The following is a 15,334-nucleotide window of genomic DNA, read 5'->3' as shown; positions in this document are numbered from 1 at the left end:
GGCATCTGTCTTAGGATATTCGAGACAGCACCTTGCTATTTCAACAAATACTTTCCACAAATTATTTTAGAAATCTAAGATCTATGGCCTGTGAAATTAAATCTGTTTGCCAAGGATGAGTTCATGGACAAACCCATCACTACCACAGGCATCTTGAGAAAGTTATTCAGAATTTTCCAGCTTGTAAAATTTCCAGCTTCATCCAGATAGCTTTCCCACCCACCCCGTTGCTGTGTGTCAAAACTAGTCAGGGGAATCAATTTGAGGATATTTCATTTTCATTCATGCAGAATATATATGCTTCTTCTGATGTTCTGGTTAAGGTTGTTGTGAATGAAGGCAAAATTAAGTGGAATTTCATTTTAAAATCCATAGTAACCTGTCCCGAGGTACGCTATAAATTTAAAGAGGGGGGAATCAAGTTAGGGTGAAATATTCTCACAGTTTGCTGCATAAATATTAAACTGGTGTTAAGTTAGTCTTTGAAGATGTTAGATGGATTTTGCTATTACTGTTTTTTAAAGCTAGTTTTCAGCAGTTCTATATCATAGGTGAAAGTGAATTTGAAGAAAACAAGCTTATGAAAGTGTCTAACCTATCATTCTCTCTACCAAGTGTATATCTCATCTCTCTCTCTCTCTCTTAAACCTACATCATCTGTCCCAAGACTATAGAAAAGAGATAAAGCAAGCACTGAAAGGTGCTATCGTGTGTGTGTGTGTGTGTGTGTGTGTGTGTGTGTGTGTATAATATTAAAATGAAGCAGATTGCCACTTTCCCCATCAAACTTATTTTTATTTACTTATAAAAGTACTGTATTAACATATTGGCGCATGTGAAAAAAGTGCAAGTTGTTATGCAATATGTTCCATAGGCTGGAGGTCTGAGCATTCAGTCATAAGAGCCAGAAACCCATATAGTCCAGCATCCTGTTCCCACAAGTAGTCCATAAGTAGAACCTGTGCACAACACTCTCCACTTGTGAATCACAGCAACAGGTCTTCCCTGGTTCTTTTAGCAGTTCTGCAGCGTCTTATTCTTTCCACCCAGCCACCCATCCCAATACCTGAAGGTCAGTGAGACTGAGTAGGTAACAGCAGAGGAAAAATGGGACTTTTACTGCATGCTGTGACTGGAAGAAATGCACTTCGGCGGCAGCACAGGAAGCACCACTACTGTAGAGGATGCAAAACCACTGAAAGGGAAGGAAAATGACCAAGGGAATCAAAGGGTATATGGATCAGCAGCAGCTACTGCAGCTGACTGGCTTGGAAGACATGGCAAGGTTTTCTTATATAAATGTTTGCATCTGGGTCACATACACTTGCTGCTGCTTCCAGTTTGCTTTCAAATTCTGGCAAGTATCTCCAGCAATAGTGGTAACTTCACTGAAAGATGCAGTGTCCCTTGCTTTGCAAATATAGATGATATAAGTGTGTCCTCATTTTTGGCTGTGTACACAATTACCATTCACTCTTGCTCTCACTGCTGGTGTTTCACACTGCGTACACTTGAGAAATACAGCTTTGTGATGTGTTTCAATTCAAACCAGCTTCCACCTGATTTGAAAACGTAACCCACATTCACGTTGAATTTGCTGGTGTGTACATTAGCGCATGCACAGCTTGGCATGTTGCAGGTGTAGGGAAACCAAAGAGATTGTGCACATCAGATGAAAACATCCCTGGTGTCTGGAGCAACATGTAAATATGACTTGAAATGCAGTGGGGGGGGTGGATGACCTCATTGCATAGTCTTCATCTGTAAAATGTTAGAGATGCCATCATAGAGACTGTAATAATGGTCCCATCAATGTTGGCAAAAATGGTTTTTTAAAAATAAAAATCCCCAGCCTCTCCACAGTGAAATGGCGGGGAGCACATATAGCCACTTGCTGAAACAGAAATTGTGTCACTTGAAACAATTTCATAAAACTGATCTTATTATGCTATGTAATAAAGAAAATATGTACAGTGGTACCTTGGTTGTTGAACGTAATCCATCCCGGGAGTCCGTTCAACTCCTGGAACCGTTCAAAAACCAAGGTGTGGCTTCCGATTGGCTGCAGGAGCTTCCTGCACACAATCGGAAGCCGCGGAAGCCGCGTCAGGCATTCAGCTTCCAAAAAATGTTCACAAACCACAACATTCACTTCCGGGTTTGCGGCATTCGGAGGCCAATTTGTTCAGGAGCCAAGCCGTTTGACAACCAAGGTACCACTGTACCACATTAGATGGGGGGCAGAGAGAGACAGAGAGATTTCTTCTCATACCCAAAGAAAATGATGGAGGATCCTACAGCTATCCTCCTATAATACAATAAAATCATTCTATAATACTAATGGCAGTAAGGTATATATTACCCTTTTCTAATCCATTTGATCCTTTTAATGAAAAGGGCCGCTTTACTAGATCAGGGTATAAGATCCTTTTGAGAAGTTCAAGGATATCATGATGTGATCAGTCTCCTTATATTCCTCTCTATGGCATCGATTCTTTCGGAATGCCGGTTGGAAGAAAATCATAAAGCTACTAAGGTTATTCATATTATCCAATTAGGCAATATGGAAGTATGTGTTCTAAATGAAATAAAAACAACAAAAAATGTGCATAATAAATGTTGAATAATTCATTTCCATCACTCTTTAGGGCATAAAAACTATATATAGTGCTTTTCTTTTTATTTTATTAATGTCAAATAGTAAATTTCTTCATTTAAAAATGATGGGTGTGACAGCTGTTTCCTTGAGCAGTAAACAGACGCTACTGGATCAGACCAGTGGTTCAGCCGGCCAGACATTGGGTTGTGGGTTTTTTTTTGGGGGGGGGGGTTGTTGTTTATAAATGAAATGCCCCACCTATTTTTTTTAAGGTGGCTTACAAGCTACAAATCAAAAACAATAAAAAAATTAAGATGCTTAGTTGTCTCCAACTAAGTTGTACTCAGATTAGACGCACTAAAATGAAAAGATGCATGTTAGTGATTCTGTCTTCCTACTGATCTACTCCATGCATGACTAACTTTGGATACAAACCTCTCTCTCTAAGTCACCATAGGTAAACCAGCAAAACAACAACAGTCATAGAACACCTGAAGTAACCTTTTTTTACAAGTCACTTATAAAAAAAGCAGGGATGGGGCCTAACACACCTCACTTGGTAAGGCATCCCACAACATAGGTAACATGCCAGAAGAAGAATCAAGGGAATGATGGTAATAGCACTTCCTTACCACTTGCCCCCAACAACTGCTAGTGACAGTCAGAGAATGGCTGAGTCTGGAGGCTCCATCTCATTATCATGGCTGTTACTAGCCCAGTTCTCCAATAAGTTATCTAATCTACCTTTCAATGCTGTATCTTCACCAAGGCAGTTTATGCTACTAGGAAATGTTCAGTGTTGTCAATAATAATCATTAGAACATATCATCAAATTGTAATAAAACAGCAAATTCAACAATAGGAAATATTCTGTAAGAAGTAGATGGTCTTCAACTAAGTTTAACTCTCAGAGCAGACCTATTAAACTGGGTTAAACATGGAAACCTTGCCATGCTAGATATCTGGTGGGGTGTATGGGGTGTTAGGGAAGGGGTATCACCTCTGGTAGGGGACATGTTGTGCTCCTTCTAGGGTAGTTTGTCTACCTTTGGTTCCTACCCTGCACTCAGCTCTAACCTGTGGTTTTTAGAAGCTGTAGGCATGTGACAGCAGCCACAACCTGGGAATGGCTTCAACTGGCCAGCTAAACCAGGTGAGGGTAGCAGATGGGTCTTAAACCCTCAGTGAGTTGGGGACTTACCCTGTATGCAAAGACAGGCTCCAGAGGAGTGAGTGGACAAGACCAATAGTGGGTCCAATGGTCAAGAAGGCAGTTTCTGCATGTGCTGTAGAGGGAAGTGAGAGGCAGATGGGGCTCATCAATCTGGGAAGGCAGCCCATCTAAGAGAAGGAAAACTCTCTCTCTAAACCTCCGCTGCCTTGTGGGATATCTTCGGTAGAAGAAAAGGCTAAGGAGTAAGTCCCAAGGAACAATCTGTACCTGCTGCCTTGTGGGACATCTTCAGGAGAAGAAAATGCCAAGGAGTAAACCCTATACAAATCTAGAGTGGAGTCCCTAATATGGTTGGATGATGACGGGTAAATCTCCTTCCAGCAACTCCTGCAGCCAAGCTTGTGCCAAACGTATTGCTCTGCTTTCCTATGGATCACACAGTGAGGCCAAGAAGAGTCTTGTCATCTGGGCAGTCCAGGATCTCCATACATACTGCCCAGGCTTGCACCCCAGAGAGGTCACTTCACCCCCAGAGGCAAACTCCACTGTCTCTTGAGACAGACGGATGCCAGCAGGATATTTGGTTGTATGTTATTCTCCAGAAAACGTAGCCTGATCTATTATTATTTATCCCCGCAGCAGTGGAAAGATGACAGAAGAACAAAGATGCAGGGACTCTAAAGGGTTTATTTAAACAATATACCCTAAGCATTTTGATTGTATTTAATCACTGAGACAAATCTGTCAGTTTTCAAACTTTGGAAGTAACCTCTCTTAGATGTTTGAATGCTGTTCTGGGGCAACAATGTAGAAGTAGTGTAAGATTGCAAAATGTTAAGCTAGCTAGCACCAAACACCACCAAAATTGCAGTAAGAAAACTGACTAAAATATCACCCAATATTTGAAGTTGAGTGAAATACGTTTTGTTTTAATTCTTTGTTAGAAGAAACTGACAGTACGGTATACATGAAAATATACAATTTACCATACTTGACTATTAAAGAAGGATACTTCAGTGCAATCCTATAAAGTACATGTCTAGTCAGAAATAAGTTGCATTAATTTCAACAGGGCTTACTACCAGATAAATGGACATAGGATTGTAGCCTTGATAATTATAATTAGAGTCACAGAGTGTGCAAACTAATTAAAACTGGGAAACCTACTGAAACAACACAAACATTGACCCACCAAAAATTCTGATAGGGCATTTGCACCATTCATTTAGTTTGTTTTCACATGGTATCACAGGTCCTGCCAGAGTGCCTGGCGAATTCCAGATCCTATCAAATATTTATAATTAATCCCCACAAAGTACCATTTCACAATACTCATTCTAATTAAAAGGACAGTGTCAACTTGTATTTTTAAAAGACTTACTTCATTTTTGTGATAGACCATCATTTCAACTGCAGAGGTTCAACTTTTAAAATAAGTTGGTGAATCAAGCTGATTTTTAGCAAATGCTTTTAATCAGTCTTTTGACCACAAATACAAAACATGCTGAAGCCAACATCTTGCGATATCCCCCCCCCCAACCTTTCTGTCTGTACACCTGCAAGCTTTTCACTCCTTTTTCAGAAACTTTGGTCTAATTATGCTGTTAAATGCCCTCTTACAAATCCACTGGAACAGTGTGAGCTTCATATTTGTTCAGGTTGCTAAAAGCAAGCCGCAATGTGTGATAAAGTCTAAAAACGAGAGATGGCTATGTTGTTTATCAAGCTTAAAAGGGGATGTTTCCATGCTACAAAAGAGTTTTCGCTATAAAGTAAGGAGGAGAATGAAATGGAGGCTTTGTGCATGAGGAGCAATGCCTTGACTTGGGCCTGGTAGTGCACATGCAGCCAGTGCAGTATCTTACGGATGGTGGCCCATGACTCCAGTGTACTTTCCTGCTTAATATATGGGCAGCTGCATTCTGCACCAGCTGCAGTTTCTTTCCTATCTCCAAGGGTGGCCCCATGTAGAACACATTGCAGTAGTTAAAACATCGGTTTATCAGAGCATGGGTTACTGATGCCAGGCTATGCTGGTCTGGGAATGGCTGTAGCAAGTGAACCAGTTGGAGCTTAGCTTACCCACTACTGACCACTTAGGCAACCTGGACATCTAGTGACAGCTTAAAATCATGAACAATACAGATCTACTACGTAATTTTTATATACAGGAGTGGGCAGTACAGAAGGTCCTGACACATAGTATCTGGTATTCTTGTCCACATGGTTCTACCATTACAGAATCAATCATGATCTCCCTTTCTTCTCTCCTCGCTAGCTTACTTTACACTGTAAGGTCCTTGGGGCAGGTGCCTGCTTACTTGCAAACAGGCAGGCAGTTTGATGGTGCTATGCTATTAATAATATAAACACAATATAGTCTTTTTTTGGTTATTTTATTCTCCATATGCTTTTTCTTTTGATCGTTTACATTAGAAAATCCTATAAAACAAAACAAAAAGGGGGGAGGGGTAAGAGGAAGAAAACGCAAAGGGGAAAAACAGAAAGAAAGAAATCAAACAATATTTCTGTGTTTGCCACGGGCTTCGTTGAAGTGCTCTGACTGAAAGCAGCTTCAAAGGTTCCTGTGGCAGAGAGAGTATGAACAAGGTTCTGCTGGGACACTACATCTGTGCCCTCAACCCTTTGCTTCTCTAATGTTTGGCAAAGTCAGTAAAAAATATTCCTTTTCATACCTTCCAATGTCAAGAACTGGAACATTATCAAGGTTTAACTTTGCCATCGCTTGCCAAATTGACTGCAATGTAATCCACAAAAGCCAGTGTTTATTGAGCATTATTTTAATGGCTAGCAGGACTCAGTGAAATTGAAGCATTTTTCCCCCCTTTTTGGAATATATCCAGCTCTTTATAGAAAAGAAAAAAGAAGAAGAGCAGCAGCAACAGGACTTTGCTTCTGTTTCCAGTAGAAAACAACAAGTTTGTACTAAAACCCCTTCATATTTTATTTCAATTAAACAATATAAAAAGCATTGCAATGTGTTTTTGAGTAAGATGGTTTCTGGCTATGAAACCAATCTATTACACTTGCAGGTAAAAAGTTTCTTCCAAAGTAGAAAGTGAATCCAACAAGGGAAGGGGGTAAAAACAAAACAAAATATGAATGATGTTATTATGATTATTTTCCACACTTTCCACTGTTGCTTTTCCCGTTCCTCCACACTAAATACCAGAAATTGGCATGTATTCCACTCAACTGAGCAAATCCATCCCTTCTGATACACTATTGTTTTCTCTGACAATTTGGCAAGGCAGACTTAATGCCAAATGCACTGCAATACTCATTAAGGCGGGGCCAAACCCCTGCCCCTTTACCCGCATGTTCTGAAAATTCCTCCCATGCAAGAGGCACTTGTTTTCTGCTGCTTCTGTGTGAGGGGGAAATTTAGGGTAGATGCCTACCTTGGTTAATTGATGAGTTGAACAATTGTGGGGTGTGTTGTTGTTTTTTTTGCTGGGGGGTGTTGCTTGCTTTTATAACTTAAAATGAAAGCCCCACATCCTATGAGTTTCTCTATGTGCTACCAGGAATAGATCGAGAATGGTGTGATACAATGTGATGCTGTCACTCCCAAGGCATCAAATGAGAATATAGAAAAATAGGAATATGAAAACACAGGGTGCTGCCTTATATTGAGTTAAACCACTGGTCCATCTAGCCTAGTTTTGTCTACATTGGCTGGCAGGAGGTCAGCAGGGTTTCAAGCAAGGAACCTGACTCAGCTATACCAGGAGATGGCAGGGATTGAGACTGGGATTTCAATCCACCACTGAGCTATGGCACTTCACATCCCACACAATGAAACATTATGTGGCATCACTTCCATTCCAGTAGGTAGCTGCAGAGAGTCTCATGCCGCTGTGAGCACAGGGCTTTTTTGGCAAGGCAAAAAACAACATTGAATTGGAAAATCTTCAGCCAACTCATGAGCTAAAGTAAGGTTACTACAAAACTGGTTTCCTATAGGACTGCTTACTACAAATTGCACAACTCCTGTCTATTTTTTTATTTAGGATATTTGGAATATGAAGTATATAGTTAGGCAATGTGCAGTACGTATTCTGTAAAAGTCTACTTTATTTTAAATACATACACAAATCTGAGAACACTTTGCAACTTCCCCATACAGCTTCCACTGGCAATTTAGAACATTATTTGCCCAAGCTTTTTGCCGATGGAAATCTGGGTTTTACCTTGTTCCTGTTTCTATGCTCTAGTGGTTTTATTGTCATCCTTATGTTTTAAGCTGTAGATAACTGATAATATTTTTTTATCCCTCTATCGCATGTTGCTCTGAGCATTCTATCAGAGATTGTGATTTTATAATTTTCTGTTTCTTGGAAATGCATTCTTCATGGCGAAAACAAACTGCCTTGTCCTTCAATACAGCTGGCAGAACAAGGAGGACTGTAGCTCAATCATAGAGCTCAATTTGCATGCAGGAGATCTCAGGTTCAATCCCTGGTAGCACCACTGAAAAGAATCAGGCAGCAGGTGGTGTGAGAGATCTCTACATAAGACTCTGGTCAGCCACTGTCTGTCAGGAAAGACAATACTGGACTAGAGGGGAAATGGTCTAATCTGGTATAAGGCAGCTTTCTGTATCCTACTGCATACAGGCTGCGTATACACTGCACACACACCCCAAGAATACTGGCAACTGTAGTATGTGAAGGATCCTGGGAATTGTAGCTCTGTAGTTCTCAGAATCCTTTGAGCAGGGGGAAGATGGTTTTAAATATGTGGTGAGCATACAGCAATACAGTGGTACCTCGGGTTACATATGCTTCAGGTTACATATTCCGCTAACCCAGAAATAGTACCTTGGGTTAAGAACTTTGCTTTAGGATGAGAACAGAAATCGTGCTCTGGCGGCGGCAGCAGCAGCAGGAGGCCCCATTAGCTAAAGTGGTGCTTCAGGTTAAGAACAGTTTCAGGTTAAGAACGTATCTCCAGAACGAATTAAGTACTTAATCTGAGGTACCACTGTATTCTTCTCTCTAGGATTGAAAAAGAAATGAGAGCAACAGCAGCTGGACCTAGCAGAGGTGAATTAAGTTACTGCAGGATGGGGTTGAACACATTATTGTATAAAAGTATAATGCAGTGGAAGGGAGTTCTATAACTGGGTATTTCCTGGCGGAAATGAGATATCTGTATTAGGGTTGCCATATGTCCGGGGAAACCTGGACATGTCCTCTTTCAGGAGGCCAACATGCCCATCTGGGTGGATTTTTACACTTTAAAGGAAATGTCTAAGGTTGGGGGGGGGGTTGGGCTCCAGCTTGGGCAGCTTGGGTTTGGGCTGATCTGCACGCTGCGGCCACTGCCAGACCAAGCCAGGAAAAGAGGCGCACAGGCATGCCAGTGGCCCCACACACACATATTCCTCTTTCCCCAGCTTGGGCTGGCAGCAGCTCAGGCTCCCCTCTTTTATGTTCTTCAAGATACGGCAACTCTAATCTGCATACATATTTCACTGATATGTGTAATACTTTCTACAATCAAATCTTTGCACTTCTTCCAGAGATATGAATATCTGAGGAAAAATCTGTCTGGCCTTCAAAGTCCATCTGCTTAATTTTGCATTGTCATCTTATTTTTTAAATATTATGCAGATCCTGTATGCATTTGTTCATATTAAGTCTACTCACACAGTGCATGGATTTTGTAGTAAATCATAAATAACAAAACTCATGCCAAAGCACTACTGCAAATTGCCAATAGTGGCCAGCAGGGCTTCACATGTGGGACTTCACTGCTCTTCCATCTTCCAAATGCAGTATAGCACAGCTGCTTACTGAGAGGGGGAGGGGCAAAGCAGTGTAGGCTCTGTGCAGTGCAGGTGCTGCAGTGAAGTCATTCTGATGCTCCTGCCACTGTATCAATAGTGTATGCACGCCATACCAAACTCCTCCTAGTTGCACCTTTTCTTTTGGTTAGTGGCAGCAACTTATGTGTGGAAAATGGAAGAGCAATGCTACCCACACAGCCCCACCAGTCACTACTGGCAAGTGCATTGCGGACATTCATACAACATTCACAGGTCCCTATAATATTAAAGATAATAACTGGCAAGTAGAATCCATGGAGGTCAACAGAAAATTTATGACAATTTCACCACACAATCACCTGTAACTGAACTACAGACTTTATCTTCATCTTGCCCAGAGCAGCCCAAAGTGACTTACAAGCTAATGCTTGTAGAGTAGTTCGGGGGGGGGGGGATACAGATACTGGTAGCACACTGGAAGCTGAAATAGCTATGAGCAGTAGCCAACACTGAACCTCTGTGGTGTAGAACTGGAGTCTCACTAGCCAGATTGTACCATTAAAGCATCAGTGAATCCCTCATCATTCTTTCCTGTGTTTGGCAGGGTCGAGATTTGCTCCTCCAGCAAACAAAGTTATTTGTTTGTTTGTTTTTTTACAACAATAAAAAAGCATAACACCAGACAGTAAAATCATAACAAGTTAAAAACAAGTTAAAAGCATATTAGAAAAATTAAAAACTAAACATCAATAGACCATTATGGAGGATGTACTCTTAATTGCCTTCAGATTCAGATTTGAGAACTTGAGAACTTGAAATTTAAAGGAACTCACGTTGTTGCCTTCTGTATAGCTTTCCTTGGAGCAAAGACATCTGTATGGGTTAATACTTGTGTCACAGCGATCAGCGTGGCCAAAACAATCACACCTGTACAACAGATCAGATTCATTTTTTATATATTCAGTCATCACAAAACAAAAGTTTAGCAGTATGAAAGTTACACAAAATCAAGCTATTTAGAAGAGTGAATTGATGTATCATTTGAGAGGGCATCTCCCTGTTATTTGTACACTATCATGAAAGTAATTGCCTGCTTCTGTTAAGGATAACCATCTCAGAAAAGGGCCCTTTAAGTAACCATTTCATGTTTCTTTCCATTCAGCATTTATAAATGTCAAGTAAATGCTGCTTTACAAGGGAGTAAATTGACAGTACATGTAGACCAACTATTAAGTGATCAAACATGCATTATGTGCTTTCATTGTATACTATGCAGATGTAAGGCTCTAATTATTTATTACAGTTAGCACCTGTTCGTTCAGCATTAACCTTTCAATCTGGAACACCACAACTCCTTAAAAGGACATGGAGTATATGTACATATCTGTTATTTTATTTTATATCATTTCCCTTCTCCAGGCTACCAGAACAAAATTTAAAATATCATTTTTTAAAAAGCCCCAGATAATTAACATACAAACCCTCTTTAGTCAGGACAAGAGGGTTAAAGGAAATATCTATGGAGAAGTAGCAAGAACAAAACTGCCCCAGCCTCTGCTCCATTGCAGTTGCCCTTCCTCCCAGATGTTTAACTTAATTATGACACCTGAACAGGGGTATGGGGAGTGGTAAAATGCCTAACATCATCCTTAGTTTTATTTTTATTTTTAATGACAACTTTTGGGAGATACAAGGGGCCCAGAAAACCTTTGTAAGGGTAGGTGAGGTCCACAGGTTCACCAGCTCTACATGACAGGAGAGGGACGTGGGGTCCTGCCACCAGGGAAAGCCTACATGCCGAAGTCATAGGTGAATCAGTTCCTACTCGCATTTAATTTTTGCTGGATTGTACTCTCTCTATTAAAACACAAGGGCAGAGAATCATGCTCAAGTCCCATTGAAGTTAAAGGAGCTTAACTTAGTTTCTATTAATTCATTCCATTGGACTTTAATTGAATTTAAGATCCCTCCAGCCCTTGGGGCGAAAAAAGTACACTTTAGGGGGTTACTTATTGCGACTTCAGAGTTGCTCTTATTGTTCTTTGGGGTGGAATCCACACACAGAAACAGACACACACATTATTTTAAAAGTTATTATATATACCATTATACCACTATATACCATTTCAGACTGCCATGCTACAGTAATATAGAAGAAAAACTGTGTTTATTTAATTTATCCATTTAAAAAATATATACATCCTGCCTTCTCTAAAAGTCCAAAGAATGCACAAAACCAGTTGAGATGCAACATTAAATTGAAAACAAAACACTATAGCCACACATTTTTCTCACTAAGAAAAGCTGATTTAATACATATTCTTTAAAACATAAATTCCAAAGTAAAAAAAAGAACACATCTTTTACTGGAGACTCAGTCATTACTTAATTTGCATTTTATTTACAGGGTGTAATTATGCCTTCAACAAGACTTCTGACTTAACATATACAATAAAGTTGTCAGTCATAGATAATGCAACACTTTCGCTGACAGAAGCCTCATTTTTAAAGGGAAAAACCAGCTAAGACAAAGAGTTTAGTTCATTATTAAGACCATTACAACTGCCATATATGGGAGTCCATAATAAAAAATGGAAGCACCACTAGAGCAAAGCTTCAATCAGGCTTTCAATCAAACATACCTGTTTCTAAGAGTTAGCAAATCCAGAATGTAAAAGCACTATTGATGGATAAAAATTGGTTAAAGATTATTTTGTTAAGTTAGATTTTTATCTGATGTAAGGCAAACCTATTTTGAATCTGAAATCAATGCTAGGAAGTACATCTTCTCCTCATTTGAATGAGTATAAATCCACAGTGAGTCGTTTACTCTCAAATATACTTCATTTTTAATACAAACTGTGAGTAGCCTACCTCCCACTGACAGTAATTTCGTCAACTCCATAGTATCTGTGTCTAAAGTTAACTGAAGGTACAGCAGTATGATATTGGCCAAGTAGATGAATCTTTACTGCCGAAGCTTTGACAAACTCCTGAAGTGCTGGGGTATTGTAGAAGTCATTGTATCCTGGCCGGCGATTTGGTTCCGGTGTGAGAATGCTGAAAGTAACATTTCCATGGGAATATGGAGTAATGCTGTTGATGTAATAATAAATAAATAAAATAAAAACAGCTAGTTATAATTATTTAATTATTTGGTTATTGTATACTGCTTTTCATCAGGCATGACCTCAAAGTATAACAGGATATACAAGATCCATAAAGTAGAATTAGAAACAAGTGGAAATCAATTTATATACCTATTAAGCGGTACAAAATAATAAATCCTTTACTTGATTAATTCTTTAAAAGCAAAGGATTTATTATTCTGTACCATTTAAAAGATTCCCAGGATTCCTTGGGGAAAGCCATGACTTCTTAAAGTGGTATAATACTGTTATAAACATATAGTGCAGATGGAGCCTTAGTAAGTTTGATTTATATCTTTAGGACAAGCAAGTAACACATTCTGTTAATTTCTTCTTTAAAAATATAACAGGGTAGCTTCTTGTTCACTACCACGTAATGTTTCCTATGGTACAATGAATATACACAAGTCTTTAGAGGGTATTTTTATATTAGGTTCAGTGTACATCGTCCCTACATAACATCGCTCACTTCAATCACTTCCTATTATCATTTATGTCTTGTAATTGAAGGGAAAACAATGTTCCATTATAAAACATTTATGGCAGCATTTCACACATTGGCTCTTGAATTCCTTTTCTAAGATGCACTAATTTTTCTGTTGGAGTGTTATTGTGGTTGTTTTTTAAAAAAATAAACCCGTTTTTTGATTATTATTTTTTAAAACATTATTCATTGCTCAGCCAATGAATTTGGCTATCTCCCCCACCCCACCCGATTTCAACTGAATGCAAAATATATGTGTTGCTGAAAATGAATTGTACCCTCAATGACCTCTTGTTCCTCCCTTAGAATGTTGAATCGTGAAAGCCCAGAGAAAGATGCTGACACTTTAAAAGCCTAGCCGCCAAGACTGAAACAGCAAGAACAAAACAAAAATAACAACACCATCAAAACAAACAGCGACTGCACCTGGTGGAACATTCCCTCATGTCTTTTCAGACAAGTGCTACACAGGTCTGATGCTGACTAGGTTCTGAATTTTGCCAAGAGTTGGTTGCAGCTAGACAGTTATGGCTGAACGCAAAATCCCCCAACCCCAAATAAAAGCTTTCATCGTGCTAAACAGACATAACAGTGACTGTCTGGGCTAAGGGCAAATGTGTAGCAGTAAGTCTTACAAGTCTCATAACTGTCTGATTGCACCAACTCTTGGCATAATTCAGAACCTAGTCAGCATCAGACCTGTGTAACACTTGTCTCAAAAGCCAGGTTTTTGTGTAGGAAGGTCTAAGACATATCGTCTCCTCTGCCCCTTTTTTGTGAGGTTTGCCAACCTCTAAAACTTCCAGTTTTAGCAGTCTTAGACCTGTCTACACAAAAACTGCTCAAGAAGAGTAACTAGGAAATGTTTGCAACCCTTCAGTTACTCCCCTTGCTTACTATGAGACTATTTCAGACTACAGAACATCCTTACGTCCACAAAACCTTGACTTGTCTCCTAGAATTCATCAAAGGCGATCCAGTCTTTTAAACAATTTGTATAGTGATCTTTTAATTAGATACAAATGCCTTTCACTAGAATCATTCAACACTTGGCCTTTGGGCCAGATGGCCCTCTTGGCCTAATTTCAGAAGCCTTCTTCAAGTGGCCAGACTTCTGGCAAGAGCAATCTAACCCTTCCCCAGCAGCTGGCTTGGGATTGACACTGAAATGGAGAGAGAAGGAGACAGGAAAAAGAGAAAGAGGGGGAGAAAGAGAAAAAGGGGTGGAAGAAGCAGAGAAATAAAAGATTGGCACCATCCTATTCTAGCTATTGCCCTGCCAACTGTGTTCATGTGACCTCTAGAGATTACTCCAGAAGAAATGTATAAAGGTAAAGGTACCCCTGACTGTTAGGTCCAGTCACGGACAACTCTGGGGTTGCAACACTCATCTCACTCTATAGGCCAAGGGAGCCGGCGTTTGTTCACAGACAGCTTCCAGGTCATGTGGCCAGCATGACTAAGCCACTTCTGGCGAACCAGAGCAGTGCAGGGAAACACCGTTTACTTTCCTGCCAGAGTGGTTCCTATTTATTTACTTGCACTTTGACATGCTTTCGAATTGCTAGGTGGGCAGGAGCTGGGACCAAACAATGGAAGCTCACGCGGATTCGAACCACTGACCTTCTGATCGGCAAGCCCTAGGTTCTGTGGTTTAGACCACAGCGCCACCCACGCCCCTCTATTGGGTACAAGCTTTTAATATGCTGCTATTCTAGATAGGACGCGGGTGGCGCTGTGGGTAAAACCTCAGCGCCTAGGACTTGCCAATCGCATGGTCGGCGGTTCGAATCCCCGGAGCGGGGTGAGCTCCCGTCGTTCGGTCCCAGCTCCTGCCCACCTAGCAGTTCGAAAGCACCCTTAAGTGCAAGTAGATAAATAGGTACCGCTTTATAGTGGGAAGATAAACGGCGTTCCATGTGCTGCTCTGGTGCCGGTTCGCCAGAGCAGCTTCGTCACGCTGGCCACATGATCCGGAAGTGTCTGCGGACAGCGCTGGCCCCCGGCCTCTAGAGTGAGATGAGCACACAACCCTAGAGTCTGTCAAGACTGGCCCGTACAGGCAGGGTACCTTTACCTTTTACCATTCTAGATAGGAATGTGAGGCTTAGTCATTCAATTATCTCTAGAAGGA

General features: G+C 40.5%; 1 protein-coding gene across 5 annotated transcripts in view; it reads right to left on the bottom strand.

The window, feature by feature from the left end:
* USH2A (usherin) overlaps nucleotides 1-15,334 on the bottom strand; it is a 430,807-nt gene that overhangs the window by 368,400 nt on the left and 47,073 nt on the right. For all 5 annotated transcript variants that reach the window (XM_083493951.1, XM_083493952.1, XM_083493953.1 and 2 more), the window contains 2 exons: nucleotides 12,442-12,663; nucleotides 10,401-10,494 (listed from right to left, as the gene is read on the bottom strand). In XM_083493951.1, the coding sequence (XP_083350077.1) occupies nucleotides 10,401-10,494; nucleotides 12,442-12,663 (316 nt within the window). The remainder of the gene's footprint in view (nucleotides 1-10,400; nucleotides 10,495-12,441; nucleotides 12,664-15,334) is intronic.

Source organism: Podarcis liolepis (genome assembly GCF_965112155.1).
Source record: "Podarcis liolepis genome assembly, chromosome: 3".
Taxonomy (NCBI): Eukaryota; Metazoa; Chordata; class Lepidosauria; order Squamata; family Lacertidae; genus Podarcis; species Podarcis liolepis.
Note: the sequence above shows the minus strand (reverse complement) of the source record. Positions and strands in the feature narration are given on the sequence as shown.